This window comes from Oncorhynchus keta, chromosome 10 (genome assembly GCF_023373465.1).
Source record: "Oncorhynchus keta strain PuntledgeMale-10-30-2019 chromosome 10, Oket_V2, whole genome shotgun sequence".
NCBI classification, from domain to species: domain Eukaryota; kingdom Metazoa; phylum Chordata; class Actinopteri; order Salmoniformes; family Salmonidae; genus Oncorhynchus; species Oncorhynchus keta.
Window position 1 is genome coordinate 35,897,938 of NC_068430.1, and position 27,048 is coordinate 35,924,985.

The 27,048-nt window shown below is 44.6% G+C and overlaps 1 protein-coding gene across 2 annotated transcripts in view; it reads right to left on the reverse strand.

Annotated features, from left to right (window-relative positions):
• Window positions 1-27,048, reverse strand: part of LOC118388606 (sodium-coupled neutral amino acid transporter 3-like) — a 75,402-nt gene that overhangs the window by 33,925 nt on the left and 14,429 nt on the right. The window contains exons 2-7 of one of the 2 annotated variants that reach the window (XM_035777829.2): window positions 18,292-18,788; window positions 17,476-17,508; window positions 17,168-17,252; window positions 16,898-17,013; window positions 1,655-1,728; window positions 1,278-1,370 (exon numbers count right to left, since the gene is read on the reverse strand). In XM_035777829.2, coding sequence (XP_035633722.1) covers window positions 1,278-1,370; window positions 1,655-1,728; window positions 16,898-17,013; window positions 17,168-17,252; window positions 17,476-17,508; window positions 18,292-18,557 — 667 coding nt within the window. In that variant the 5' untranslated portion in view covers window positions 18,558-18,788. The remainder of the gene's footprint in view (window positions 1-1,277; window positions 1,371-1,654; window positions 1,729-16,897; window positions 17,014-17,167; window positions 17,253-17,475; window positions 17,509-18,291; window positions 18,789-27,048) is intronic. The other variant, XM_035777830.2, reaches the window with a different exon arrangement.

The window sequence follows — 27,048 nt, forward strand, 5'->3', positions numbered from 1 at the left end:
TTTACCCTAACCCAGTGGTGTTAGGAACCTCCTGGTTTACAGGCCACATCAGGCCTGCAAGTCCTATTGGAATCCAACCACAGTAAGCACATCCAACAGATTAACATTTTATTCACCCGCAACCTGCATTCACAATGACTGTCAGGGTTAGGAGCATTGATAAAGGAGACTACCTAAACCATTTAAACTGGAACAACCATTTCATTAACAGGAGCAATACAACTGACTATCTGATTGGATAAGTTAAGAAAAATGTATGTAATCAATCAATGTACATGAAAAAAAGCAGATATTAAATCAGTAGAGCAGGGGCCTAGTGGCTAGAGCATTGGACTACTAAACTAGTAAACAAAAGGTTGCAAGATCGAATCCCAGAGCTGACAAGGTACAAAATCTGTCGTTCTGCCCCTGAACAAGGCAGTTAACACACTGTTCCTAGGCCATCATTGAAAATAAGAATTTATTCTTAACTGACTTGCCTAATTAAATAAAAGTTAAGAAAATAAAGAAATGCTGGGAAATATGATGGGTCTAGTTTTGATGGGAATGTTATACTTTCCACAGAGTAAAACTTACACACAACACTAGTTATGAACACCAACACTGGGGCTCTTTTACACCACTGAGTGTTAATTTCACTCTTAGAGAGTTAATCAACACTAGAAATACAGAAAAATCAAGGCTAGGCAACAGTGGCCAATTTGCTGGGTGCCTGGTCTTGCCTGCATCCTCTCATACAGACTCATAATCCCCTCACCTTCCACATATACACATCAGGGAGAGAAAACAGAATAGAGATACAGTATGTAGGCACTAGGAAGAGAAAGGAGCAATGCTAATAGGCCATAGAGCCAGGCTGCTCTCAGGGTATCCATTGGCAAAGACATATTAAAGTTTTCAACCCCAAAGGCGCAACATCAACCCCAAAGGCGCAACATCGCAATACTTCCGGGAAGCAGACTTGACAGACCAGACCGGGTTTGGGGTTTGACAAATCAATGAGAGAAGTGAAAAATTCATCCTATTATTTTCTCTAATTGTAAAGGCAAAACCGAGATGAAAGTGACAAACTGACACGTTTTCATTTTGACTTTAATTTGACGGCATGCACATGCGCAGTTCGGATAACACGACCATTAGACCCGATGACGTGTTTCTGTGCAAGTGCTATGCAGCTGTGTGTGTGTGTGTGTGTGTGTGTGTGTGTGTGTGTGTGTGTGCGTGCGTGCGTGCGTGCGTGCGTGCGTGCGTGCGTGTGTGTGTGTCTGAGCCCTTACCTCCGATGTTTTGCAGTGTGATGGCAATACCGGCGGCCATCTTTCCTGGCGTTCCAAACGCCCTTTGGCCCAGCTGCTCATACGCCCGGATACCTAAGTCACAGTCACCAAGCACATTAACATAGAGTACTGTACTGCCGCATAGAGCATGCAGAAAAGCCATGCTATTAAAGCATAGTAGAATGTAGGGCACTCGAGAGGGGGCTTTGAATTCAAAGTGATTCGTGTAATTAAAAACATGCTAAAGAGAAGAGGCAACCTGTAAGGCTGTGGGATTGTATCATGACATTAGTCTTCCTGACATGGCCTGTAGGGCTTGACTGTAAGCTCTGTATGGTCTCTAATAATGTTTTGCTCATGGTCTGAAGATTACATACCCACAATGCCAGAGGACTTGAGTAGCAAGTGGATGGAGTAAGATGAGAGGACAGCCACTACCGTCAGGAGCACCCTGCAGAGGAGAGAGGAGAGAGCATCATCATCGCCATCTTCATCATCAACACCATCATTGTCATAATAATCATCATTATCTTCATCATCATCCACATCCTTATTGAACTTGATGACCAGCCTGCAGTATGTTCTGGTGCAGTATGACAGTAACAGCTGTCTAATCCATGGCAATATAGATGACATTCCTCCATGTAAACCATTGATTCAGCTGGATGTACAGCTGGGTGTTGGGTTATGGGGTCTTGGGTTATGGAGGGCATTCATAATAAGCAACCGACTGACTTAGGTTCACCCAGGGTTAGCCTCATACAGAGCTTCAGCCTAACAAAGCATTATCTACAAATATCTCCCCCATTCCCCCACCACTAGAAATAACCACAAGGACATTAAGGGCGCTATTTAAAGGGGAAAATATTTACAAGATAATGTTGACATTGGCGAGCTGAAGAGAAACCACAGAGTTAACAAAAAGTACAAGATTCTCTGTTCCAAGATCTCCCAAAATACTGCTCCAGACCCCAGCGGCCAACATCTGGTCAAACAGACCAATCTGGACGGACGAAACACAGAAACCTGATCTTTCTGTTCACTTCCCAGAGCATCTCCTCCTCCAAATTGTTTACTCTATCGAATTTCTCTCGAATTGTTACTCTTGGCAACTGGAGTTGAGCTTGCTTCAGAGTGGCCAAGCACGTCTTTCACCTCGACATCAACTCTGCGCAGTTTCACATGGTTCTGTGTCTGGGGCGGCGTGGTGTAAGAATGCAGTACAGGCTGATTTGTGGTGGAGGAGAAGTCACCCGGTGCAGTGGTGGGAACAGTGGGACCGACAGGCAGATAGGCAGGCAGGCAGGATAGGAGGCAGGCAGGCAGGCAGGCAGGCAGAAGCAGGCAGGCAGGCAGGCAGGCAGACAGGCAGGCAGGCAGGCCAGGCAGGCAGGCAGGCAGGCAGGCAGGCAGGCAGGCAGACAGACAGACAGACAGACAGACAGACAGACAGACAGACAGACAGGCAGGCAGGCAGGCAGGCAGGCAGACAGACAGACAGACAGACGCTCTGTGTGCTGTTCAGCTCAACTCAAATCTCCCCCACTGCATTCCTGGAAGGGCCAGTGCCAGAGCCCATGCCAGTGCTCGGCTGAGACTTCTGTGTGTTCCAACTATGATCTGAAATGTTAGACCACTACTATGGGTCCAGAAAGCGCCAATACAAGTCGTGGTATAGCTCTGGCATGTGATGTGTCTGACTGTGGGTGGCGAGGTAGCTCTGCAATGCCACCTTATTAATGATATAGCTCTCATGATGAGGTACTACTGCCATGTGGCCTAACCTCACCCCTGTCCTCACTGTAAAACATTCAGTTAATGTATACTCAGCTAGCACGTAATGTTCTGAGAACCATATGTTTCTTAGAGCTTGGTGAGAGCGTGCTTGTCCTAATGGTTATTTAGCATACAACCTTCCCACAACATTCTGGGAATGATGTGGGATAGTTGCTTGGCTTTGGAACATTCTCAGCACATTTAAGGAACTTGACAAAATAGTTCTCCGGTGGGAAATTCAATACTTCAGCATAACGTTTCCAACAGGTTTCTTCATGGTTCTATTTAAAGTAATGTTCTGAAATTGTTCACAGAACGTTAAGAAACAACGTACTTCTGTGGGAACGTCAATGCATCAGCGTAACATTTCCTACAGGTTTCCTCATGATTCTATTTAATGTCATGTTCTCAGAACGTTCAGAGGACATTAGAAACAATGTTGTGCTGCAGGAACTTCACTACTTCAGCATAATGTTTTCTGCAAGTTTCTTCATGGTTTTATTTATGAAAACTTTCCATTAAAAAAAACACAAGAAAACAGTAACGTTCAAAGAGTATAAAAACACTAATGTCTCCGGCTCACCATGCTGGTTTAAGGTTTAATTAGCATCATCAAAATTGTTAAAAGGTTTAAGAAATATATATTTGAAATGTAATATATATATTTTGTGTTAAAATAAAGAAAAGTATAGGGCCTCTCGAGTTGCGCAGCGGTCTAAGGCACTCCATCGCAGTGATTGAGGCGTCCCTACAGACCCGGGTTTGATCCCAGGCTGCGTTGCGACCAGGAGACACATGAGGCGACACACAATTGGCCCAGCATCATCCTGGTTAGGGGAGGGTGTGGCCGGCCGGGATGTCCGCCGGGATGTCCTTCTTCCATCGCACTGTAGTGCCAGGCCAGGTGTATGCACACTGACTTCCGGGTTAAGCGAGCAGTGTGTCAAGAAGCAGTGCGGCTTGGCAGGGTCGTGTTTTGGAGGACGCATGGCTCTCGACCTTCGCCTCTCCCGAGTCCATACGGGAGTTGCAGCGATGGGACAATACCGTAACTACAAATTGGATATCACAAAATTGGGGAGAAAAGGGGGTATTTTTTAAAAACAGGTGCCTAATTTGCATAAATACATGTGTTGTATTTGCATATATGGATAAATTAACATAAATGGGAGAAACAGGGCTGCAACCACCAAACACTTGCTCTACCTGCACTCACTTGCGTTGTATAGAATCCCTAATGAATTACTGTTGTTATCACAGTCTCTTGTATAATTCAACAAGTGTGAGCAGGATACCCGTGGATAAAAAATGTACATGCTTGGCTCTAGACTACACCTATCTATACATACGTTACAGTGTTTGTGAGATCGGACATACTATCACTATAATCTGAGTGTAGATTTTTGGAACTGGCTTTCATTTCAGCGCATCTAATTTGTAAACTGTATTAAATTATGACTTTTTTAAATTCCACAAAAATGAACACACATCAAAATTAAGTTGTCTTTTTTTATCTCTTTATTGTGATGTAAGTGTCAAGGCGGTACGTTAAATCCCTGATGAAGCTTTAGCGTTCTTATAGATTCAACGGAGAGCCAATGTATCAAATCAAATGTTATTTGTCACGTAGAGAACAGGTGAAGACTGACAGTGAAAAGCTTACTTATGGGCCCTTCACAACAATGTAGAAAGAAAATATAGAAATTAGAGAAAGGTAATATCACATAATAATTCAATTAATAATACATACACAATGAGGTAGACATGTACATATAACTAGGAATAAAGTGACGAGGCAACAGGATAGATAAACAGTAGCTGCAGCATATGTGATGAGCCAAGAAAGTGAGTGCAAAAAAGGTCAGTGCAGATAGTCTGGGTAGCTATTTGGTTTCTGTGCCTTCGGAAAGTATTTACACTCCTTGACATTTTACACAATTTGTTGTGTTACAAAGTGGGATTAAAATTGATTTTAATGTCATGTTTTGTCAACGATCTAAGTGAAAGTGAAAGAAAAATTCTAACATTAGTAAATAAATAAATAAATAAAACTCTAATATGTCTTGATTCGATAATATTCAACCCCCTGAGTCAATCGATACATGCTGGAACCACCTTTGGCAGCGATTACAGCTGTGAGTCTTTCTGAGTGAGCCTCTAAGAGCTTTCCACACCTGGATTGTGCAACATTTGCCCATTATTCTTTTCAAAATTCTTCAAGCTCTGCCAAATGTTGATCATTGCTAGACAGCCTTTCAAGTCTTGCCATAGATTTTCAAGAAGATTTACGTCAAAACTGTAACCCGGCCACTTAGGAACATTCACTGTTTTCTTGGTAAGCAACTCCAGTGTAGATTTGGACTTGTGTTTTAGGTTATTGTCCTGCTGAAAGGTGAATTCATTTCCCAGTGTCGAGTGGAAAGCAGACTGAACCAGGTTTTCCACCAGGATTTTGCCTGTGTTTAGCTCCATCTGCTGTCTCAGCCACTGCCTGTCACCAAGGGAGTACCCCAAGGCTCAATCCTAGGCCCCACGCTCTCAACTTCTCAACTTACATCAGCAACATAGCTCAAGCCGTAAGAAGCTCTCTCATTCATTTATATGCAGATGATATGCAGTCTTATATTCAGCTGGCCCCTTCCCGGAGTTTGTGTTAAACACTCTCCAACAAAGCTTTCTTCGTGTCCAACAAGCTTTGTCTGCCCTTAACCTTGTTCTGAACACCTCCAAAAAAAGGTCATGTGGTTTGGTAAGAAGAATGCCCCGCTCCCCACCGGTATGATTACTACCTCTGAGGGTTTAGAGCTTGAGGTAGTAAACTCATACAAGTACTTGGGAGTATAGCTAGATGGTACACTGCCCTTCTCTCAGCACATATCAAAGCTGCATGCTAAGGTTCAATCTAGACTTGATTTCCTCTATCGTAATTGCTCCTCTTTTACCCCAGCTGCCAAATTAACCCTGATTCAGATGAACATCCTAGCCATGCTAGACTACGGAGACGTCATTTCTAGATCGGCTGTAATGATGTATTGTCGTCTCTACCTTCTTGCCCTTTGTGCTATTGTCTGTGCCCAATAATGTTTGTACCATGTTTTGTGTTGCTACCATGTTGTGCTGCTGCCATGTTGTGTCGCTGCCATGTTGTGTCGCTACCATGTTGTTGTCATGTTGTGTTGCTACCATGCTATATTGTTGTCATACGTCTCTCTTTATGGTGTGTTGTGGTGTCTCTCTTGTTGTGATGTGTGTTTTGTCCTATTTTTTTATATATATTTTTTAAATCCCAGCCCCCGTACCTGCAGGAGCACTTTTGCCTTTTGGTAGGCTGTCATTTTAAATACTTGCCTATTTAAATAAAGGTTAAATTAAATAAAACAATTCTGTTTCTTTGTTATCCCGAAAAACAACCCAGTTCGACGATTACAAAGCGTACCCATAACATGATGCAGCTATGCTTGAAAATATGAGTGGTACTCAGTAATGTGTTGTACTGGATTTGCTCCAAACATAACATCTTTGTTATTCAGGATATCAAGTTAATTGCTTTGCCACATTTTTTGCAGTATTACTTTCGTGCCTTGTTGCAAACAGGATGCATGTTTTGGAATATTTTGATTCTGTACAGGCTTCCTTCTTTTCACTCTGTCAATTAGGTTAGTATTGCGAAGTAACTACAATGTTGTTGATCCATCCTCAGTTTTCTCCTATCACAGCCATTAAACACTGTAACAGTTTTAAAGTCGTTTTTGATACACCATCCAAAGAATATTTAATAACTTCACCATGCTCAAAGGGATATTCAATGTCTGCTTTTACATTCTTTACCCATCTACCAACAGTCCTTCTTTGTGAGGCATAGGAAAATCTCCTTGGTCTTTGTGATTGAATCTGTGTTTGAAATCCACTGCTATACCGAGGGACCTTACAGATAATTGTATGTGTGGGGTACAGAGATGAGGTAGTCGTTAAAAAATGATGTTAAACACTATTACTGCACACAGAGTGAGTCCATGCAACTTAGTATGTGACTTATTAAGTACATTTTTACTCCTGATCTTATTTAGGCTGTAAAAGGGGGGTTGAATACTTACTTACTAAAGACATTTCAGCTTTTCATTTTTTATTAATTTGTAAAAATGTTGAAAAACATAATTCCACTCTGCAATTACGGGGTTTTGTGTGTAGGCCTGTGACCAAAAATGTTCTTAATCAACTTTAAATTTAGCCTAAAACAATACAAAATCTGGAAAAAATCAAGGGGGTGTGAATACTTTCTGAATGCACTGTAACTATTTAACTAAATATTTAGCAGTCTTATGGCTTGAGGGTAGAAGCTGTTCAGGGTTCCGTTGGTACCAGATTCGTGCATCGGTACCACTTGCCATGCGGTAGCAGAGTGAACAGCCTATGACTTGGGTGGCTTGTCTTTCACAATTCTGTATATTTGTATCTCATTGAGCACATTTCAGCCATTACCTGGGTGTTTGAAAGGTCATCACAAACATTTACGTGGTCGTAACATGAATGGGAAAAAATATCCAGCTCAAGCAAAAGGATGAAAGCGTCACGGGAGTAAAATTAAATCAATCCAGCCAGACCTATTTAAGTGACAAGTGGATTTTGCCCCCCTCAAACACAGGAAATAGATGGCTGAAAAAGACAGATCCTCAGGTCGGTGGGGCATGCGCATTGCTGGTTTAATGGGGTTTGAAATGTGAATGGAGTGAAAATAAGGGCCAGTGCACAACCACCTCCCTCCATACAGCCACTGAACACCCTCTTTGTTCAGCTAAAGCTCACATGACACAACAGTCAGGCCCAGAGGTGTTACACACAGTCAGTAGCCCTCTGCCTGCCTCTGCTCCAGACCCTTTCCTTTGAGGAAACACACTACCCAGCTAGCACATAACATTCTGAGAACCATATGTTTCTTAGAGCTTGGTGAGAGCGTGGTTGTCTTATGGTTATTTTGCATACAACCTTCCCACAACTTTCTGGGAATGGTGCAGGATAGTTGCATGGCTTTGAAACATTTACAGCTCATTTAAGGATCTTCTGAATTTGTTATTGGTATTGCAGCTACTCGCCCAAGCCTCTCCAGGTTCTCCTTTACCCAAATCCAGATAGCAGATGTTCTGAAAGAGCTGCAAAACCTGGACCCGTACAAATCAGCTGGGCTTGACAATCTGGACCCTCTATTTCTGAAACTATCCGCCGCCATTGTCGCAACCCCTATTACCAGCCTGTTCAACCTCTCTTTCATATCGTCTGAGATCCCCAAGGATTGGAAAGCTGCCGCAGTCATCCCCCTCTTCAAAGGGGGAGACACCCTGGACCCAAACTGTTACAGACCTATATCCATCCTGCCCTGCCTATCTAAGGTCTTCGAAAGCCAAGTCAACAAACAGGTCACTGACCATCTCGAATCCCACCGTACCTTCTACGCTGTGCAATCTGATTTCCGAAGGTCACGGGTGCACCTCAGCCACACTCAAGGTACTAAACGATATAATAACCCGCCATCGATAAAAGACAGTACTGTGCAGCCGTCTTCATCGACCTTGCCAAGGCTTTCGACTCTGTCAATCACCATATTCTTATCGGTAGACTCAGTAGCCTCGGTTTTTCGGATGACTGCCTTGCCTGGTTCACCAATTACTTTGCAGACAGAGTTCAGTGTGTCAAATCGGAGGGCATGCAGTCCGGTCCTCTGGCAGTCTCTATGGGGGTGCCACAGGGTTCAATTCTCGGGCCGACTCTTTTCTCTGTATATATCAATGATGTTGCTCTTGCTGCGGGCGATTCCCTGATCCACCTCTACGTAGACGACACCATTCTATATACTTCCGGCCCGTCCTTGGACACTGTGCTATCTAACCTCCAAACGAGCTTCAATGCCATACAACACTCCTTCCGTGGCCTCCAACTGCTCTTAGACGCTAGTAAAACCAAATGCATGCTTTTCAACCGATCGCTGCCTGCACCCGCATGCCCGACTAGCATCACCACCCTGGATGGTTCCGACCTTGAATATGTGGACATCTATAAGTACCTAGGTGTCTGGCTAGACTGTAAACTCTCCTTCCAGACTCATATCAAACATCTCCAATCGAAAATCAAATCAAGAGTCGGCTTTCTATTCCGCAACAAAGCCTCCTTCACTCACGCTGCCAACCTTACCCTAGTAAAACTGACTATCCTACCGATCCTCGACTTCGGCGCTGTCATCTACAAACTTGCTTCCAACACTCTACTCAGCAAACTGGATGCAGTTTATCACAGTGCCATCCGGTTGTCACTAAAGCACCGTATACCACCCACCACTGCGACTTGTATGCTCTAGTCGGCTGGCCCTCGCTATATATTAGTCGCCAGACCCACTGGCTCCAGGTCATCTACAAGGCCATGCTAGGTAAAGCTCCGCCTTATCTAAGTTCACTGGTCACGATGGCAACACCCATCCGTAGCACGCGCTCCAGCAGGTGTATCTCACTGATCATCCCTAAAGCCAACACCTCATTTGGCCGCCTTTCGTTCCAGTACTCTGCTGCCTGTGACTGGAACGAATTGCAAAAATCGCTGACTTTTATCTCCCTCACCAACTTCAAACATCAGCTATCTGAGCAGCTAACCGATCGCTGCAGCTGTACATAGTCCATCGGTAAATAGCCACCCATTTCACCTACCTCATCCCCATATTGTTTTTATTTATTTACTTTTCTGCTCTTTTGCACACCAATATCTCTACCTGTACATGACCATCTGATCATTTATCACTCCAGTGTTAATCTGCAAAATTGTAATTATTCGCCTACCTCCTCATGCCTTTTGCACACAATGTATATAGACTCCCCTTTTTTCTACTGTGTTATTGACCTGTTTACTCCATGTGTTGTCTGTGTTGTCTGTTCACACTGCTATGCTTTATCTTGGCCAGGTCGCAGTTGCAAATGAGAACTTGTTCTCAACTAGCCTACCTGGTTAAATAAAGGTGAAATAAAAAAATAAAAAATAAAAATTGCATTGCTTTAACATTTCCTAAAAGTTCAAACACGGTTACATTTAATATCAACTTTGTTAATGTTCTGCGAGCGTTCTCCAACTGGTTTGACATTAGGAATCAAATAGTTCAGAGAACATTAAGAAACAACATTCTTCTGTGGGAATTTCAGCATAATGTTTCCTACATGATTCCTCATGGTTCAAATTAAAGTAATGTTCTCAAATTGTTCCGAGATCGTTAAGAAAACGTTCCATAAAAACCACAAGAAACCTTTAACAACATTCAGAGAACAATCTAAGAATGTTATTTAAAAACATATACATTCCGTTCTCAGCATCAACAAACCTCTCTCTAAGTGTGTTCAGGTGTGTTGGCCGTGCCCACTAATTGGCCACACCTGATCTTAATAAGTGCTTGCTTCCTTTGAAATGGGGTCTGTTTGAATAGACTAAAATGAACAGCTTTGTATGCGTTAAAAACATTGCATGCTAGTTCCATCCTGGTAGCGCAGTGGACTAATTCCATGGATAAAGAACAGAACATTATGGGTTTGAATATCACTGATGCTGTGTCACAATAAAAAATAAATGTGTTTTGCACAATTAATGCCTAAGGAAATGAATGTCCATGTGTCCTGTTTGTGCTTGGAGTAATAAAAAAAAGCTAGCAAAATAAGCTAGCAGTGTTATTTGGTATTTATTAAGGTCCCCATTAGCCGCTGCACAGCTACTCTTCTTGGGGTCCACATACTGAAAGTCTTATTGAAACATTCAGAGAAGGTTTTAAGGAAGTTATTCAAAAACCTTTTAAATAACTTTAAGGAACCAGAGTAAAACATTCTCAGAACCTCACTGCAACCTAAAAATAAATGTTCCCAGAACATGCAAAAAGTTCACTTCTGTTCTCAGAATGTTTAAAAAACGTTCCGTATTACCAGTCAGGAAACATATGGCTTTGTTCCCAAAGCCATACGCTCTATGACTCCAATATACAGAGTAGGTGTTAGGTGAGGTCAAAGGAAAGGGTAAGAGAATACACTGGAGGGATGAGATGCCACTGTATTGTTGTGATGTTAGTTGGGTGTGTTGTTGAGTTCTCCCATTGATTCAGACTGACATGGTACTCTGGCAGAAAAAAATAGAAAGAAGAGGAGAAGGAGCCTCCTGGGTGGCGCAGTGGTTAAGGCACTGCATCGCAGTGCTAGCTGTGCCACCAGAGACTCTGGCTTCGAGCCCAGGCTCTGTCGCAGCAGGCCGCGACCGGGAGGTCCATGCGGCAACGCACAATTGGCATAGCGTCGTCCGGGTTAGGGAGAGTTTGGCCGGTAGGGATGTCCTTGTCTCATCGCGCACTAGCGACTCCTGTGGCGGGCCGGGCACAGTGCACACTGACCAGGTCGCTAGGTGTACGGTGTTTCCTCCGACACATTGGTGCGGCTGGCTTCCGGGTTGGATGCACGCTGTGTTAAGAAGCAGTGCGGCTTGGTTGGGTTGTGTTTCGAAGGACGCATGGCTCTCGACCTTCGTCTCTCCCGAGCCCATACGGGAATTGTAGCGATGAGACAAGACAGTAACTGCTAACAATTGGATACCATGAAATTGGGGAGAAGAAAATAATAAAAATAAAAAGAGAGGAGAGGAGAGGGACTTGTACTCTGGAGGCTTGAGCACAGCACATAGTGGTCAACTGAAAAGCTGCTTTACTGGCTGTCCCCCTCCCCCTATATGTTTCTTTCCCTCTTTCTCTATCTGGGATACTAGTCAACTCAACATGGCTGCTGGAGAGCATAATTATTTGAGGCATGTGGATTTATGTCATTTATAGTAGATACATAAATACATGTACTGTACTATGTTTCACACATGACTGTATTACATTCCACATGAACAGTGAATGAGACAAGCAAGCTAGGTGAGAGAGAGAGAGAGAGAGAGAGAGAGAGAGAGAGAGAGAGAGAGAGAGAGAGAGAGAGAGAGAGAGAGAGAGAGAGAGAGGCAGAGAGAGAGAGAGGCAGAGAGAGAGAGAGAGAGAGAGAGAGAGAGAGAGAGGCAGAGAGAGAGAGAGAGAGAGAGAGAGAGAGAGAGAGAGAGAGAGAGAGAGGCAGAGAGAGAGAGAGAGAGAGAGAGAGAGGAGAGAGAGAGAGAGAGAGAGAGAGAGAGAGAGGCAGAGAGAGAGAGAGAGAGAGAGAGAGAGAGAGAGAGAGAGAGAGAGAGAGAGAGAGAGAGAGAGAGAGAGAGAGAGAGAGAGAGAGAGAGAGAGAGAGAGAGAGAGAGAGGAGAGAGAGAGAGAGAGAGAGAGAGAGAGAGAGAGAGAGAGAGAGAGAGAGAGAGAGAGAGAGAGCAGAGAGAGAGAGAGAGAGAGGCAGAGAGACAGAGAGAGAGAGAGAGAGAGAGAGAGAGAGAGAGAGAGAGAGAGAGAGAGAGAGAGAGAGAGAGAGAGAGAGAGAGAGAGAGGCAGAGAGAGAGAGAGAGAGAGAGAGAGAGAGAGAGAGAGAGAGGAGAGAGAGAGGCAGAGAGAGAGAGGCAGAGAGAGAGAGAGAGAGAGAGAGAGAGAGAGAGAGAGAGGCAGAGAGAGAGAGAGAGAGAGAGAGAGAGAGAGAGAGGCAGAGAGAGAGAGAGAGAGAGAGAGAGAGAGAGAGAGAGAGAGAGAGAGAGAGAGAGAGAGAGAGAGAGAGAGAGAGAGAGAGAGAGAGAGAGAGAGGCAGAGAGAGAGAGAGAGAGAGAGAGAGAGAGAGAGAGAGAGAGAGAGAGGCAGAGAGAGAGGCAGAGAGAGAGAGGCAGAGAGAGAGGAGAGAGAGAGAGAGAGAGAGAGAGAGAGAGAGAGAGAGAGAGAGAGAGAGAGAGAGAGAGAGAGAGAGAGAGAGAGAGAGAGAGAGAGAGAGGAGAGAGAGGGAGAGAGAGAGAGAGAGAGAGAGAGAGAGAGAGAGAGAGAGAGAGAGAGAGAGAGAGAGAGGCAGAGAGAGAGAGAGAGAGAGAGAGAGAGAGAGAGAGAGGCAGAGAGAGAGAGAGAGAGAGAGAGAGAGAGAGAGAGAGAGAGAGAGAGAGAGAGAGAGAGAGAGAGAGAGAGAGAGAGAGAGAGAGAGAGAGAGAGAGAGAGAGAGAGAGAGAGAGAGAGAGAGAGAGAGAGAGAGAGAGAGAGAGAGAGAGAGACAGACAGACAGACAGACAGACAGACAGACAGACAGACAGACAGACAGACAGACAGACAGACAGATAGATAGATAGATAGATAGATAGATAGATAGATAGATAGATAGAGGGTGTAGTTAGACAGTGCAGTTTAATAACCCAGAGTTCAGCTGGTCCAGACCAGACAAACCACCTTGCTCAAAATAAATGTTTTTTTCTCACTGTGTAAAAAAAATCCTCTAGACATGACTCAAGGCATAAAGCTTGGATACAGTCTATGAATAATATTTGTGTCTGTGATGGTTGTCTACAATAGTATCAACGCTTATTTAGTCACATTCGGTGAGAAATGCGGTTATGCTGCCAGTAAGACTGTCACGCCCTGACCATAGTAAGCTGTTTATTCTCTATGTTGGTTGGGGCGTGATAGTGACTAGGGTGGGTCATCTAGGTTTTTTGTATGTCTATGTTGGCCTGATATGGTTCCCAATCAGAGACAGCTGTTTATCGTTGTCTCTGATTGGGGATCATATTCAGGTAGCCATTTTCCCCATTGTTAGTTGTGGGATCTTGTCTACATTTAGTTGCCTGAGTGCACTCCAGTAGCTTCACGTTTCGTTTGTGCTTGTTTGTTTTGTTTTGCTGAGTTTCGGTTTATTAAAAATATGTGGGACTCTACTCACGCTCGCACTCTCCCTCAAGCGCGTGTCCCCAGTCAGGTCTGTCCTGTTCCTCTTACCCGCACTCGCCATGAGGTGCGTGTCATCAGCCCGGTGCCACCTGTACCGGTCCCACGCATCAGGCCTCCAGTGCGTCTCCACAGTCCAGTACGTCCTCTGCCTCCTTCCCGCACCTGCTTAGAGAAGCGTGTCATCGGTCTGGTGCCACCTGTACCGGTCCCACGCATCAGGCCTCCAGTGCATCTCCACAGTTCAGTACGTCCTCTGCCTCCTTCCCGCACTCGCCCTGAGATGCATGTAATCAGCCCGGTGCCACCTGTACCAGTCCCACGCATCGGGCCTCCAGTGTGTCTCCACAGTTCAGTACGTCCTCTGCCTCCTCCCGCACTCGCCCTGAGGTGCGTGTCACCAGCCCGGTACCACCAGTGCCGGCACCACGCATCAGGCCTCCAGTGCGCCTCCACAGTCCAGAGCTTCCGGCGACAGTTCCCAGTCCAGAGCTTCCGGCGACAGTCCACGGTTTGAAACCTCCAACGACGGTCCGCGGTCCGGAACCTCCTGAGACGGTCTGCAGTCTGGAACCACCAGCGACGGTCTGCGGTCTGGAGCCAACAGCAGGGGTTCTCAGTCCGGAGCCAACAGCAGGTGTTCTCAGTCCGGAGCCAACAGCAGGGGTTCTCAGTCCAGAGCCTCCTGCGATGATCTATGGTCCGGTTCCTCCGGCGACGATCCACGATCCGGTTCCTCCTGCAACGATTCCCGCACCAGAGCCACCATGGAGGAAGACGTCGGATCTGCGAGCGGAGTGGGTACTTCATCCCGCACCGGAACCTCCCCAGATGGTAAATGCCCACTCGAACCCTCCCCTATTGAGTCAGGTTTTGCGGTCGGAATCTGCAAAACTCTCTTCTCTTCCTAACAAGAGCGAGCATGTATACTTCTAGTTTGGAAGATGTTGTTAGTCACCCTGCCTACAATTCCATCAACTTTAGACCCTGCTAGTAAACAGTCAATAGATTTGGCATTACTTCACACATCCCAAACATTGCTTTACCTCTAGGTAGAGCGCTATTGTATTGTAATCCTATTCAAGGTCGCTTGGTAAACAAATCCCCTGGGCTAGGAGAGTTTTCTAATAAAAGCAGCATTATGAGAGTTTACAGCACATACAGCTTTTCGAGGAACAAGACTTAGCAACCTAGATCCCATGACTGCTGCCACCTTGTACCCTCACTACTGGGGTGAGGAGGTTTGATGGTAAATAGAGGAAGACAAGGGAGTGTGGATGTTATGGTATGTCATTGATTTATGGGTGAGATTATCAACTGGAAACCTGAGCTGGACAGTAGGGTCACGCAGAGACACGCAGCAACACTCATAATCAGCACAGAATATAATGGGCCAGGTTCGGTGCTAAACCCACAAACACATTACATAACCCCTACATAACCAATCTGACACCTGTGAAGCTAAACCCACAAACACATTACATAACCGCTACATAACCAATCTGACACCTGTGAAGCTAAACCCTCTGTGACTCGTCCTGACAGCAGACGCCACCACAGCCCAGATTATTCTTCCGAGCTGGCATGGAAGACTCCTGAGAATGCACTCATGTATATTCAGTATTCACATACTCAATCACAGCAAAAGATAGGACACGCAGATGCAAGCACATTGACTGTAATTGCATCGGTTTAACACAGCAGCACAACACTGCTATTGGCATAGTAATGAAAGCTCTCCACCCCGGCCCCATTACATTACCTTTCATTAGTCCACACATGTTTTGAAGCCCCTATTCATCTCAATGCACATGTATCACATGAAACACAAGGTGTTACGCACCTGCCAGTGTGTCACAGCTGTAGTTATGATACCTATTACACAGTAATGATGTATTTACTCTTTAGCTTTAATCTAGTGACTGTTCAATTAGTCCTGTCACATACAGTCTACCACCTGGTTAATTGCCTTTAAATAATTACAGTGCTATTTCTGTCCATGGAAGAGCTCAGTTTAGAGGGACTAAACGGAGTGCAATTGAATCATAGGACCATCTGTGGCTACTGTGAGCATGCCTGACTGGGTTATGCTCTGGGTTTACATCTGTGTACATGCACCTACTCATTGATCTTAGCATTCACCATATAGAACTGCAGAGATGGGAACCAGGTCACAATTGAGCAAGTCCTAAGCAAGTCTCAAGTCTTCACCTTCGAGTCTCGAGTCAATTCCCAAGTAATAAGTGGCAACTCTCAAGTCCCACGTTCCAAAGCGCAGGTCAAGTCACACGTCCTTAATTTTGTTTTCCTTACATTACGCCTACTAATACAGTATATAGGCCTACATAATACATTTCACAGATCATGAAATAAATGTTTTTTGAATCATCATTAATAATAGAAAAGCCATCCAAATTATGATATACCGATAGTGGTGATAGTACAGCTACAGTTTGACTGACATTGTGAAATCTCCAATTAGAATAAAGTGGTATTGTTTATACCCAGCCCACAACATGGTCTGTGGTTGGCTAAGAATAAACATTTATGGAAACTCTTGCTCAGAGCACATATTTTTGAGCGAGAAGCGGTCAAAATATAGAACAATACTCTATTTTCCCCCCATGCCTTTCCACATCTTGAGGCACAAGGCAGAACTGAATTTAACAGTTATTTACCATATAACCCAATGAGACTCTCCGCTTTGAGCAACAGAATTGCCACGAATGTATGCTCATGGTGTAATGCAGAATTTAAAAGGAGAGGAAGGTGGTGCTGCTCCTTTGAAATCCAAGTCTCTCGAGTCTCTTGAGTGTTACAGCTCAAGTCCAAGTTAAGTCCAGAGTCAAAGCTGCTCAAGTCGAAGGCGAGTGTCAAGTGTTTTTTCTTTTTGCCAAGTCAAGTCTCAAGTCACGTGACTTGAATCCACATCTCTGTAGAACTGTATGTAAGCTACTGTATGTTCATTACAATCATGAACTCATTCATCCGCTTATCCATCCATCCATCCATGTTGGCTCACAGGAATAGGACGACCCCTGTGTTGGCCATGGCGTACGACAATCCCAGAATTCCACTTCCCATGATGGCGTTGCCCAAGTTGAATACTGACATTCCGAAAGAGGTCTTCCCCTCAAACTGATTCCATGGATAAAGACAAAGAGGAGAACACGCTTGTTAGCACAGTGCTTAAAACAATCAAACTTGCGTCACAGAAGGAGAGAATGAACACGCGTTACATATTCATCTGAAACATCCACTGGGGCCATCGCACCCTATTGGTTTGGCTTACGTCTGTGAAGCCTGTGGTCTTCTTGTCCTCCATGCTAGACAGGAACTCCTGACTCTCTGCAAGGTTAGCCTCTGGATCCTCACTTCTGTGAGAATAAAGCACATTCATAAGCACATTAAACAACAACAAAATGTTACGCAACCACAACTCAAGGACACACTCTCTGAGAGAACTGTGGAATCATAGAGGATAACATTCTACTGCTATAGGAGGCTGGGGCTGCATGGTACTGTTCTGTCCTTATCACAACTCATAGGTGAGACAAACAGTACACCGAAACATATCCCTTCCTTGTCAATGTTACATACCTGACATTTTGGACACTATTAGGAACAATTTCCCTGAAAAAGTAGCGTAGAGAAAGACGATCCATCATCCAATGAAAGCACAAAGAGGAAAAACAACATAAACACACCTTCAGTAATGCAGCCATGATGGAGACAGTGACACAGTCTGTGTAAACTAATGCATTCAAGCACTAAAGAGGATATGGGGAGACCCTGTACGTTGTATGTTAAACAGTTCATGTCATTTCCTGTGACTGAGGGGCAGGTCTGTTGCATGCTGATGGAGGTGACCTCATGATTAGTAGAGCAAAGGAATGCAGTCTCTGGTGCTAGGCAGTACTAGGTACGCATGACACACATCTCCACACACATATCCGGAGTAGTTAACAAAGAGCCGTGTTGTTGTTGTGGGGTGTGTGAAGGGAGACATGTGACACTCTCAGAGGGTAGTACAGTAGGTCACACGTGCAGCCTGCCCGCAGGACAAGGCAGCCAATCGCAGAGCTCACCTCAACACTCTGACAAAACAAAGCTCAGTGAGGGAGCACATCACACTCAGCACTAATAGTTTAATGCTCAGCCAATGTACTATGTTGCCTAAATACCAGAGGGTCTACTTTTTTTAGATGAAAAGGTTCCTCTTGTCTGCTATCTTGTATCTAATCTTGTCCACCAGCCGAGTCTCTCTCTGTCGAGTCGAACACTATATGCGGTAGCGAATGAGCCTGGGGATGAGGTTATCTTCTATCTGTGTATACTCTACATTTTCAAATGAAAAGCCTGTGTATACTTTCGTATGTTTGTAGTCTGCTATCATGTACCTGAGCGTATACTTACTGCTCTGTGGTGTCTCCTGGTGGTATTTTGGCTGCCGCTGTGGTTTCCTCCCCAGGCTCATGGCCTTTCCCATTGGGAATAGAGTTCATCTCTGCTGGCGCCGGTGCTGCCGCTGGTGCTGGAGCTGGTGCTGCTGCTGGTGCTGGAGCTGGTGCTGCCTCTGGTGCTGGAGATGGTGCTGCTGCTGGTGCTGGAGCTGGTGCTGCCTCTGGTGCTGGAGATGGTGGAGCAGGTTCAACGCTTTCAGCTGCTTTATCGTCACTCATCTTTGTGCTGATGGATGGATCTTTGTGCTGATGGATGGATCTTTGTGCTGATGGATGTGTGTGTGTGTGTGTGTGTGTGTGTGTGTGTGTGTGTGTGTGTGTGTGTGTGTGTGTGTGTGTGTGTGTGTGTGTGTGTGTGTGTGTGTGTGTGTGTGTGTGTGTGTGTGTGTGTGTGTGTGTGTGTGTGTGTGTCTGATGTCCTCTTTTCTTTTCCTCTTTTCCTTCAGGAGTCTAGGAAATAATAGACAAGCGGCAGTTAGACTACAGCTGATGATTTAATTATGTTCACAATCACTGGAATATTACAGACAGTTAATTAAATGCAGATAAGCTCACATATCTTACACATCTTACACAGCCATCTAGATCCAGAATTGGGATACAAATTGTACAACTTGAGTACAAATGAGTTGCTGGCGACTATAAGAGGCATGTTGAAAGAGGCCTGCTCTTGGCAGATATAATGAGTCTGTCTGTGTCTTCCTGGTAGGCCCCTGTTAAACGTGCCTGAGTTATAAAGTGCTTTCTAAGAACGCTAGAGGAGCAGACAACACAACACAAACACTTTCTATTTTCAGTTTGTCGCACATAAGATAAAAACACCAGCCACCACCACTGAAGTCGGAAAGCTAAGTTGATAAACAACCTTTGATTCCGGGGAGAATCTCTGGCATTATTGAGTTGTCAGCTGACAGGTATTTTCCTCTCTCTTTCCTCGGAAGAGAAAAGGTCCCAGTTAGCTGTGACACTCTAGGCTTTGTGAGGGATGGTTCGGGCCCCTCTATTCGGGGCCCCTGTGTCCTAGGTCCCCTGCAGTGGTGTCTAAGCAGAGCTGCTGGTGTGCGGGACCCTGAAAGGCCCCTGAAAGACTCCTGTGACATACATCTCCTGGTTCCTGTCTACCTCGGTTCCCTCTCTGGCTGTCGCTGAAAGCCACCACCACTAATTTCTCCATTAGCTATGCAGCGTAAACAGGGGTAAAGTGCGGATGGAGTAGGGGGGTATAGAGAGTTGGGGGCGAAGGGGGGTTAGAGAAGGTGGCACACACATAGCGGGACCCACAGAAGAAGGAGATGAAAGGCAGTAGAACCAGCTACGACTAGCTTAGAACCAGTTTTGGGCGTCTTTGTTCCCAATTTTTTTGTTCTAGCTCGCCATTTTTTTATTTAATTAGGAAGAGCTTAGCGTAGTGACAGTGCTCTCTCTCAGTGCTCCAGCCCCCTTCACTGGGCCTGGTCCCCTCAGCAGCCCCCTGTTCCTGCTTCCCACCACCCCTACAACCACCACCTCCCCTCCCCTGCCCGCCTTTTAAATGTAGCTTTTCGTAAAATGATTTTAGCACATCAAAGACTGAGGGAGGTGAATAAATCTGAGTCTCCATCGAGCAGCAGCTCCTCATGGCCTGTGTCACTGTGTTACTGGCCTCCACCAACCACGTTGTGATGTGAGCCTTATTGCACAGCCAGGCTCCTCTGTCTCTCTGGCTAAAGCCGGGCAACGTGGTCAGCCAGCAAAACACGGCACACAATGGCGCATGTTGTGTGGTTTCCTGGGAACGGGCCGGAGAACAGTGATGCTATTGTGCCAAGCATCATTATACTGCCGGGGCCCCCTTTGCTGCAGCTTGCCAGGCCACTCGAGGGGCTGAAAAGGTAATTCATTGTGCCCTAATTGAAAAGACGCCACCTTGAATTCCGCAGCTACCGGTGTCCCGCGCTCACGCACATGTGTGCCTGGGAAGGGCGGTAGGCGGTGCCACACACACTAGGAGCCCATCGCCAGTGAGGAGTCTCTCTGTCACTCAAAGAGCTCACAAATCACAGACAGGTTGGAGAGCACGCTCAGAGGAGGATCTGAAGTGGAAAGGATGTGTGATTGGCTGGCTGAACCACAGGGGGATCTCTGGGATGAACTCACAGGGTGCAGCTTCTCCACGTCAAAGCTGATTGGGCAGAATCACATCTTCAATAACCATTGGATCAATTAACTAAAGCAACATGTGACTTCCTTCAGCTGGCTGGGTGTGAAAACACAAACCCAATGTGTTTTCATTCAGCCAGAATGCCTGGCAGATCTCTAGTCACAGACACAGGGAATACGGTATGAATACAGTATGTTTGAAGACTTAATGTATTGTTCCACTAAGCCCCTGAGAGAGTGAGTCACTGAAGATGAAAGAGAATGTGTGACGATGAAGAAGATAACATTTACAATGACAAATGTAGGACAGTCACTGTGCGGTGTAAGCAGCAAGGACACACAGATCTCCATGTTAAGGACTTGGAGACATCTCACCAGGATATCACACATAGAACAAAACCAGAATACTACAACTACAGTATACTTACAGTATATTACAGTATGAAACATAAGAGAAAATGAGGTTGTGTGTTGGTGAGAAGAGGTCTATCTAGGTCAAATCACAGTAGCGATGAGATCACATCCTGAATAACATACAGATGTTCTATCTCAATTTGATCACTCTTTTGTCACAGAGAAGTTTCCTGCGCCGTAGGAAATGCAAATTGTAGTGAATTTGAGGTTTAAAGGGGCTTATAAAGTTTGTCATTTCCTGTTTAAAATGTCAGACTTGATTTATCCTAACTTTTTTTTTATCAACTCCTACAAAAATAACCATTAATTATCATGCACATAATAATTCACATTATCTTTTGCTACATGATCATTTTCACGCTGAGAGAAACTGGTTAAATTAAGATAACACATTTGTACCAGCGGAGGCTCCTCAGAAGAAAAAGGGGAGGACCATCCTCCTCAGTGAATTTCATGAAAAGAATCATAGTTTAAAACCTAGGATGCTCATGGTTCTCACCCCCTTCCATCGACTTACACAGTAATTATGACAACTTCCGGAGGACGTCCTCCAACCTATCAGAGCTCTTACAGCATGAACTGACATGTTGTCCACCCAATCAAAGGATCAGAGAATAAATCTAGTACTTAAAGCATAAACTAGAGCTAGCTAGTGCTGCAGTGCATAAAATGTGTTATAGTTGACTGAAAGACAGAGTAGTTGACTGAAAGACAGAGAAAGTTGAATAGTTGAACAGTTTTGAACAAATTAATTTCTTTAAAAATGAAGGAGAAGCTAAATAGAGAGAGCTATATTTTTGGGAATTTGTTTAAACTTTCACTTACTTAGCTAGCGAATGCAACTAGCGAGTTTAGCCTAATCAAACACCCGGCTCAAACAGAGAGTGATGCTATGTTAGCTAGCTGGCTATAGCTATTCAACACTGGAACTCTTCCAAGTCATGGTAAGCTTTTAGTTTTATTCATGTATTGCCACTGGGGCCAGCCAGCGTAACTGCTAAACTGCTTGCTGTCCACTGTACTGCATGATTGCAGTGGGTTTAGTAATGCATTAATTCTAGTAGCTATTATGACTATTACATTAGCTAATATGGTGACAACGACGTAGGCTGTGTGTAGCGGTTAGTGGTTATGATAACAAAGCATCCTTCACTCATGCTGCCAAACTTACCATCGTAAAACTGACCATCCTACCGATCCTCGACTTCGGCGATGTCATTTACAAAATAGCCTCCAATACCCTACTCACTAAATTGGATGCAGTCTATCACAGTGCCATCCGATTTGACACCAAAGCCATACATACTACCCACCACTGTGACCTGTATGCTCTCGTTGGCTGGCTCTCGCTTCAAACTCGTCGCCAAACCCACTGGCTCCAGGTCATCTACAAGACCCTGCTACGTAAAGTTCCCCTTATCTCAGCTCGCTGGTCACCATAGCAGCACCCACCTGTAGCACGCGCTCCAGCAGGTATATCTCTCTGGTCACCCCCAAAGCCAATTCTTCCTTTGGCCGCCTCTCCTTCCAGTTCTCTGCTGCCAATGACTGGAACGAACTACAAAACCTCTAAAACTGGAAACACCTATCTCCCTCACTAGCTTTAAGCACCAGCTGTCAGAGCAGCTCACAGATTACTGCACCTGTACATAGCCCATCTATAATTTAGCCCAAACAACTACCTCTTCCCCTACTGTATTTATTTATTTTACTCCTTTGCACCCCATTATTTTTATTTCTACTTTGCACATTCTTCCACTGCAAATCTACCATTCCAGTGTTTTACTTGCTATATTGTATTTACCTCGCCACCATGGCCTTTTTTGCATTTACCTCCCTTATCTCACCTCATTTGCTCACATTGTATATAGACTTATTTTTCAACTGTATTATTGACTGTATGTTTGTTTTTCTCCATGTGTAAATCTGTGTTGTTGTTTTTGTCGCACTGCTTTGCTTTATCTTGGCCAGGTCACAGTTGTAAATGAGAACTTGTTCTCAACTGGCCTACCTGGGTAAATAAAGGTGAAATAAATACAAATTAATATATGATATGAAGGTCTGGTTTGGAAAGGTTTTGTCACCTGGTCACAGACAGCTGTTGTATTGTTCACTGAAGTCCACAAGAAAAGGGAAAATGTGAGAGGAGGAGAGAGTGTGATCATGTTGTTTGTATGTGGCTGCTAGTTCTGTGTTTGCGTTTGATCAGGGTGTATTCATTCAGCGAATTCTGTTGAAAAAGTGTTCTTAAACGGAAGCAAACGGAACGAAATGGAGATAAACATACCTGCATTTGTACAACAGAAAATATAGTTTGCAACTGTTGGACTAATTATTACAATCTAGATCAGCTAGATACAGGCAAGAAAGAGTGTGCAAGGCGATATTGAATGTGCTACGGTCTGTCAACAAAAAGATCTTGACCTGTGCACCTACGTTGTAAACTTTCATTCGTAGGCTACTTTGTCGCAACCCCATGATGGATATAAGGAAATTAGAGTATCATGTAGTAGCCCAAACGTATTAATGTTTGAGCTGGGTGAATGGAATATGAATGACAGTCATCCAATATGCTGTAATAGAAATAAGACCATGCTCATTAAACCAAAAAACAGTCCTCCCTCATCTTAATCGGCACCAATCACCAACGATTTGTACGGCATGATGCCACCATCATCACATACCCTTCATACACAATTAACAAAGCGCCTGCCTGCCTGCCCATTCATCCTCACTTAAATCTCAAACACCTCACTTTCCCAGATTAGCTACCTAAAAGTGTGTGTGTGTGTGTGTGTGTGTGTGTGTGTGTGTGTGTGTGTGTGTGTGTGTGTGTGTGTGTGTGTGTGTGTGTGTGTGTGTGTGTGTGTGTGTGTGTGTGTGTGTGTGTGTGTGTGTGTGTAGTTTGACAGGAAGTAGTTTGTTGGGAGAACGTCATGCAGGCTTACTCACCACCTCTAGGGAGGTGCACATGTGGCGTCAGGTAATTACATTGAGAGAGTTTAATTATTTTCAACATGCTGTTATTTTTAAAGGTCTCTCTATAAACAACTATTAATAGATGGGGTTTATTTGCTACTGCTCTGCATGCAGCATTAAGATGCACATGGAAAGGCTGACAGAATGACTATTGGCAATGATCCCTATATTGCTCCCTAAGACAGTGGATGTTGTGGATGCAGTGATTTTATAAACCGCTGATGTGTTCTGTTCTTGCAGGGTTTCATGGGTGTTGTTGTTGGGTCTCTGCTTTGTGTAGACAGAAGGCCATGTCCCCAGAGGAAAGGAGCTTGTTCGTTAAGGGTGGGGGTGGGGGGTGGATGGAAATAGGGGCATAATTACGCAAGAGCAAATGTCACATTGCTAGGCTTTGTGTGGGAGAAAATCAATGTCCTCCTTCCCTGTCTAATCTGTCAGAGGCTTGCTTGTTTATCCAAGCCTTGAAGAGCCCTGATCTCAAAAAACCCTCCTCAAATTCTCACCCTCAGTCTGTGCTGCTGGGGCTAGGCTACTCTGACGTAGGCAACATGGCTAAGAGACGTCATCCCGGAGGAAGATGTATGAGGACCAGAAGAGAAGTGTTTACCGCGAACCCAGAACCACTCAAAAGCAGGAGCCTGACCCGCACACCACATCTACCAACACTGATTACTTATATTGCCCGTGGGTGTGCTTGTGGGTGTGAGTGTCTGTAGGTGGGTGTGTGTGTGAGTAGTCTGCTCGAGGAATTATCGGGCACCCCTCCTCCAACACTGTCAAGGCTCTGTGCTTCATTAGTCCACTGTAATTTCATTTGAGCTTAATCTGTTGAAGAGGCTTTGGACTATCATTAAATAATAAGGGATTTTTTTTTTGCAGTTTTGGTACTCTCCTCAGGCAGAGAAAAAGTGCCTCTGCTCCATATGCAATCAGCAAAGCCCGTTGACTTTCCCAAACCCCTGTGGCTACAGAGGTTTGATTCCATATACATATACCCACCAATCTGTATTGTATTTTGATTAACCACTAGAATAGATACTGGGAAAATTATCTGTGGTAGACCTTACCTCAGCAAGAGGAGGGTTTAAGCATTACAGTCAAATAGAAACGCAATTCGGCTACCATGAGAAAATCTCATGATGTGCCACTGAGGTATTTCGTTTTTTCTGTCTTGCTGGCTGTCAAATTGAAATCCCCAGGGCTCTGAGTGACAACTGTCTGACTAGAAAACATCTCATCTCTCTCTAGTGGACTGAACGTTCAGTGTGGAGAGATTTCCAACAGATTAAGAGATTACACTTTTCCACATCATTTCTCTGATGAGCTAAAAATAGACGTGTGTCTCCCTGTGTTTAAGAGCAAACAGTGGAGAAGAGAGTCTGGGTGCTTCTGACAGCCTGTCCCTGTCTTTCCCTAGGATGACTGGATTATACTAGAGCCACTCTCACTCAGGTGGGAAATCGGGATTTAACCTCCCATGTGTGTCACACACACACAAACTCACTATGCTGCTAAAAATAGCCTCATGTCACAAACAGAGGCATGTTGGCACCAGCACGTGTGAATATGGATGGACAGATGGATGGATGGATGGATGGACGGACAGACAGACGGATGGACGGACGGATGGATGCAGTGGACACCTGAAATAAACCTGCCTGGTAAAGTTGTGAAACACTAGTCTTAGTAAACATTATGGATGGGCTGAACTGTCATCTATCTATTCTGGTTCTACACACACAGCAATCAGACAAGGGTGTGCTTCACATTTATCCACATTGCTATTTTCATTTCATTCCACAAATACTTCAGTGTGAGGGGGATGCACTGGCACCAGCTATAACTATCAGCTTCCATTCAGCATACTACTTGGCGTTCTTTCAGCAGCATAACATTGACTGGACTGCTAAATTAAGTGCTTAAACAACTGAATCAATCAACACACGGGACCCTTCAGCTCTACTTTATATCTACGTGCCGTTGATTTCTCTTTGTTTCAAGTAGTTTCAGTCAGCCACAGACCAATTAATTGAATGGCAAGTGAGGTTGCTGAGACACTATCAGAGAGAGCCTCAAAGTCAGACACATCTGTTCTGATGCCCAGGCGGAACTCTTTTTCATCGCCCATTCCCCAAGAACTCACTGCTCTCCCCTGCTCTAATTCACTCTATCCCTTCTTCCTCACACTCCTACCCTCTTCTCTCTCTTGCTCCCAAGATGGGTGGCAGGTAGTCTAGCAGTTAGCGTGTTGGGCCAGTAACTGAAAGTTTGGTCGTTCTAATGCCTGAGCTGGCAAGGTGTCAATGTGCCCTTGAGCAAGGCACTTCCCAGCTAACAATTCTAGGGAAAGAGAACCTTTGTCATTTGAGGGTCCAGTTTTCTGTTAGTTACAGGAACATTCTATGTATGTTAGCAAAAACTTCTTGAGAACTTATTTAGCATGTTTTGGCGTTATAGTTAGGAGAACATTCCCTTAATGTCAAACAGAACTTACCCAGAACATGGTTACCATGTCCTCAGAATATAAGATATTAATGTTCTAGACACATTTTATGGCAACATTGCAAGAACATTCATGTGTCCCGTTTTCTGATGGTTAGGAGAATATTCCATCAACGTCACACCCAACATACACAAAACAAGGTTACCTGTGCCCAATAACGTTTAAAACATAAGACATTCTGTCATGGTCCCTTTGAGATTGTTGTCTACTTCCCGTCTTGTTCCTTGGACGTTACTAAAGATGTTGTTAGGGCGTCGCCTGATGGTCCAAAAAAACTTGCTTCATCACACATTGTTACTGTTGCCAAGCCAATGAAGTACTTTCCCTGTTGGTATGGTTAGAAACACTCACACAAACAAAGCTTTCAATTTACACACATGATTACATTATTAATTTATTCAGTCATTATTACTCAACATGTCCTCAACTGGGATTTGAACTCACAACCTCTTGGTTCATGGCAATCTTCCCATTACACCAGTCTGTGTCAATGACTGATTTCACCTGCATTGCTACACTTTGCACTTCAAATTACATCTCGGCTCTGTTAAAATCACACTCACTCTATCATAGTGATTAAGGTGTAACATTAAAACTAAGTAATATGCCCCCACCAACATTAGACAGCCAGACAGAAAACCCTCAAGTGGTTGAAACAAGTAAATCAAATTAATG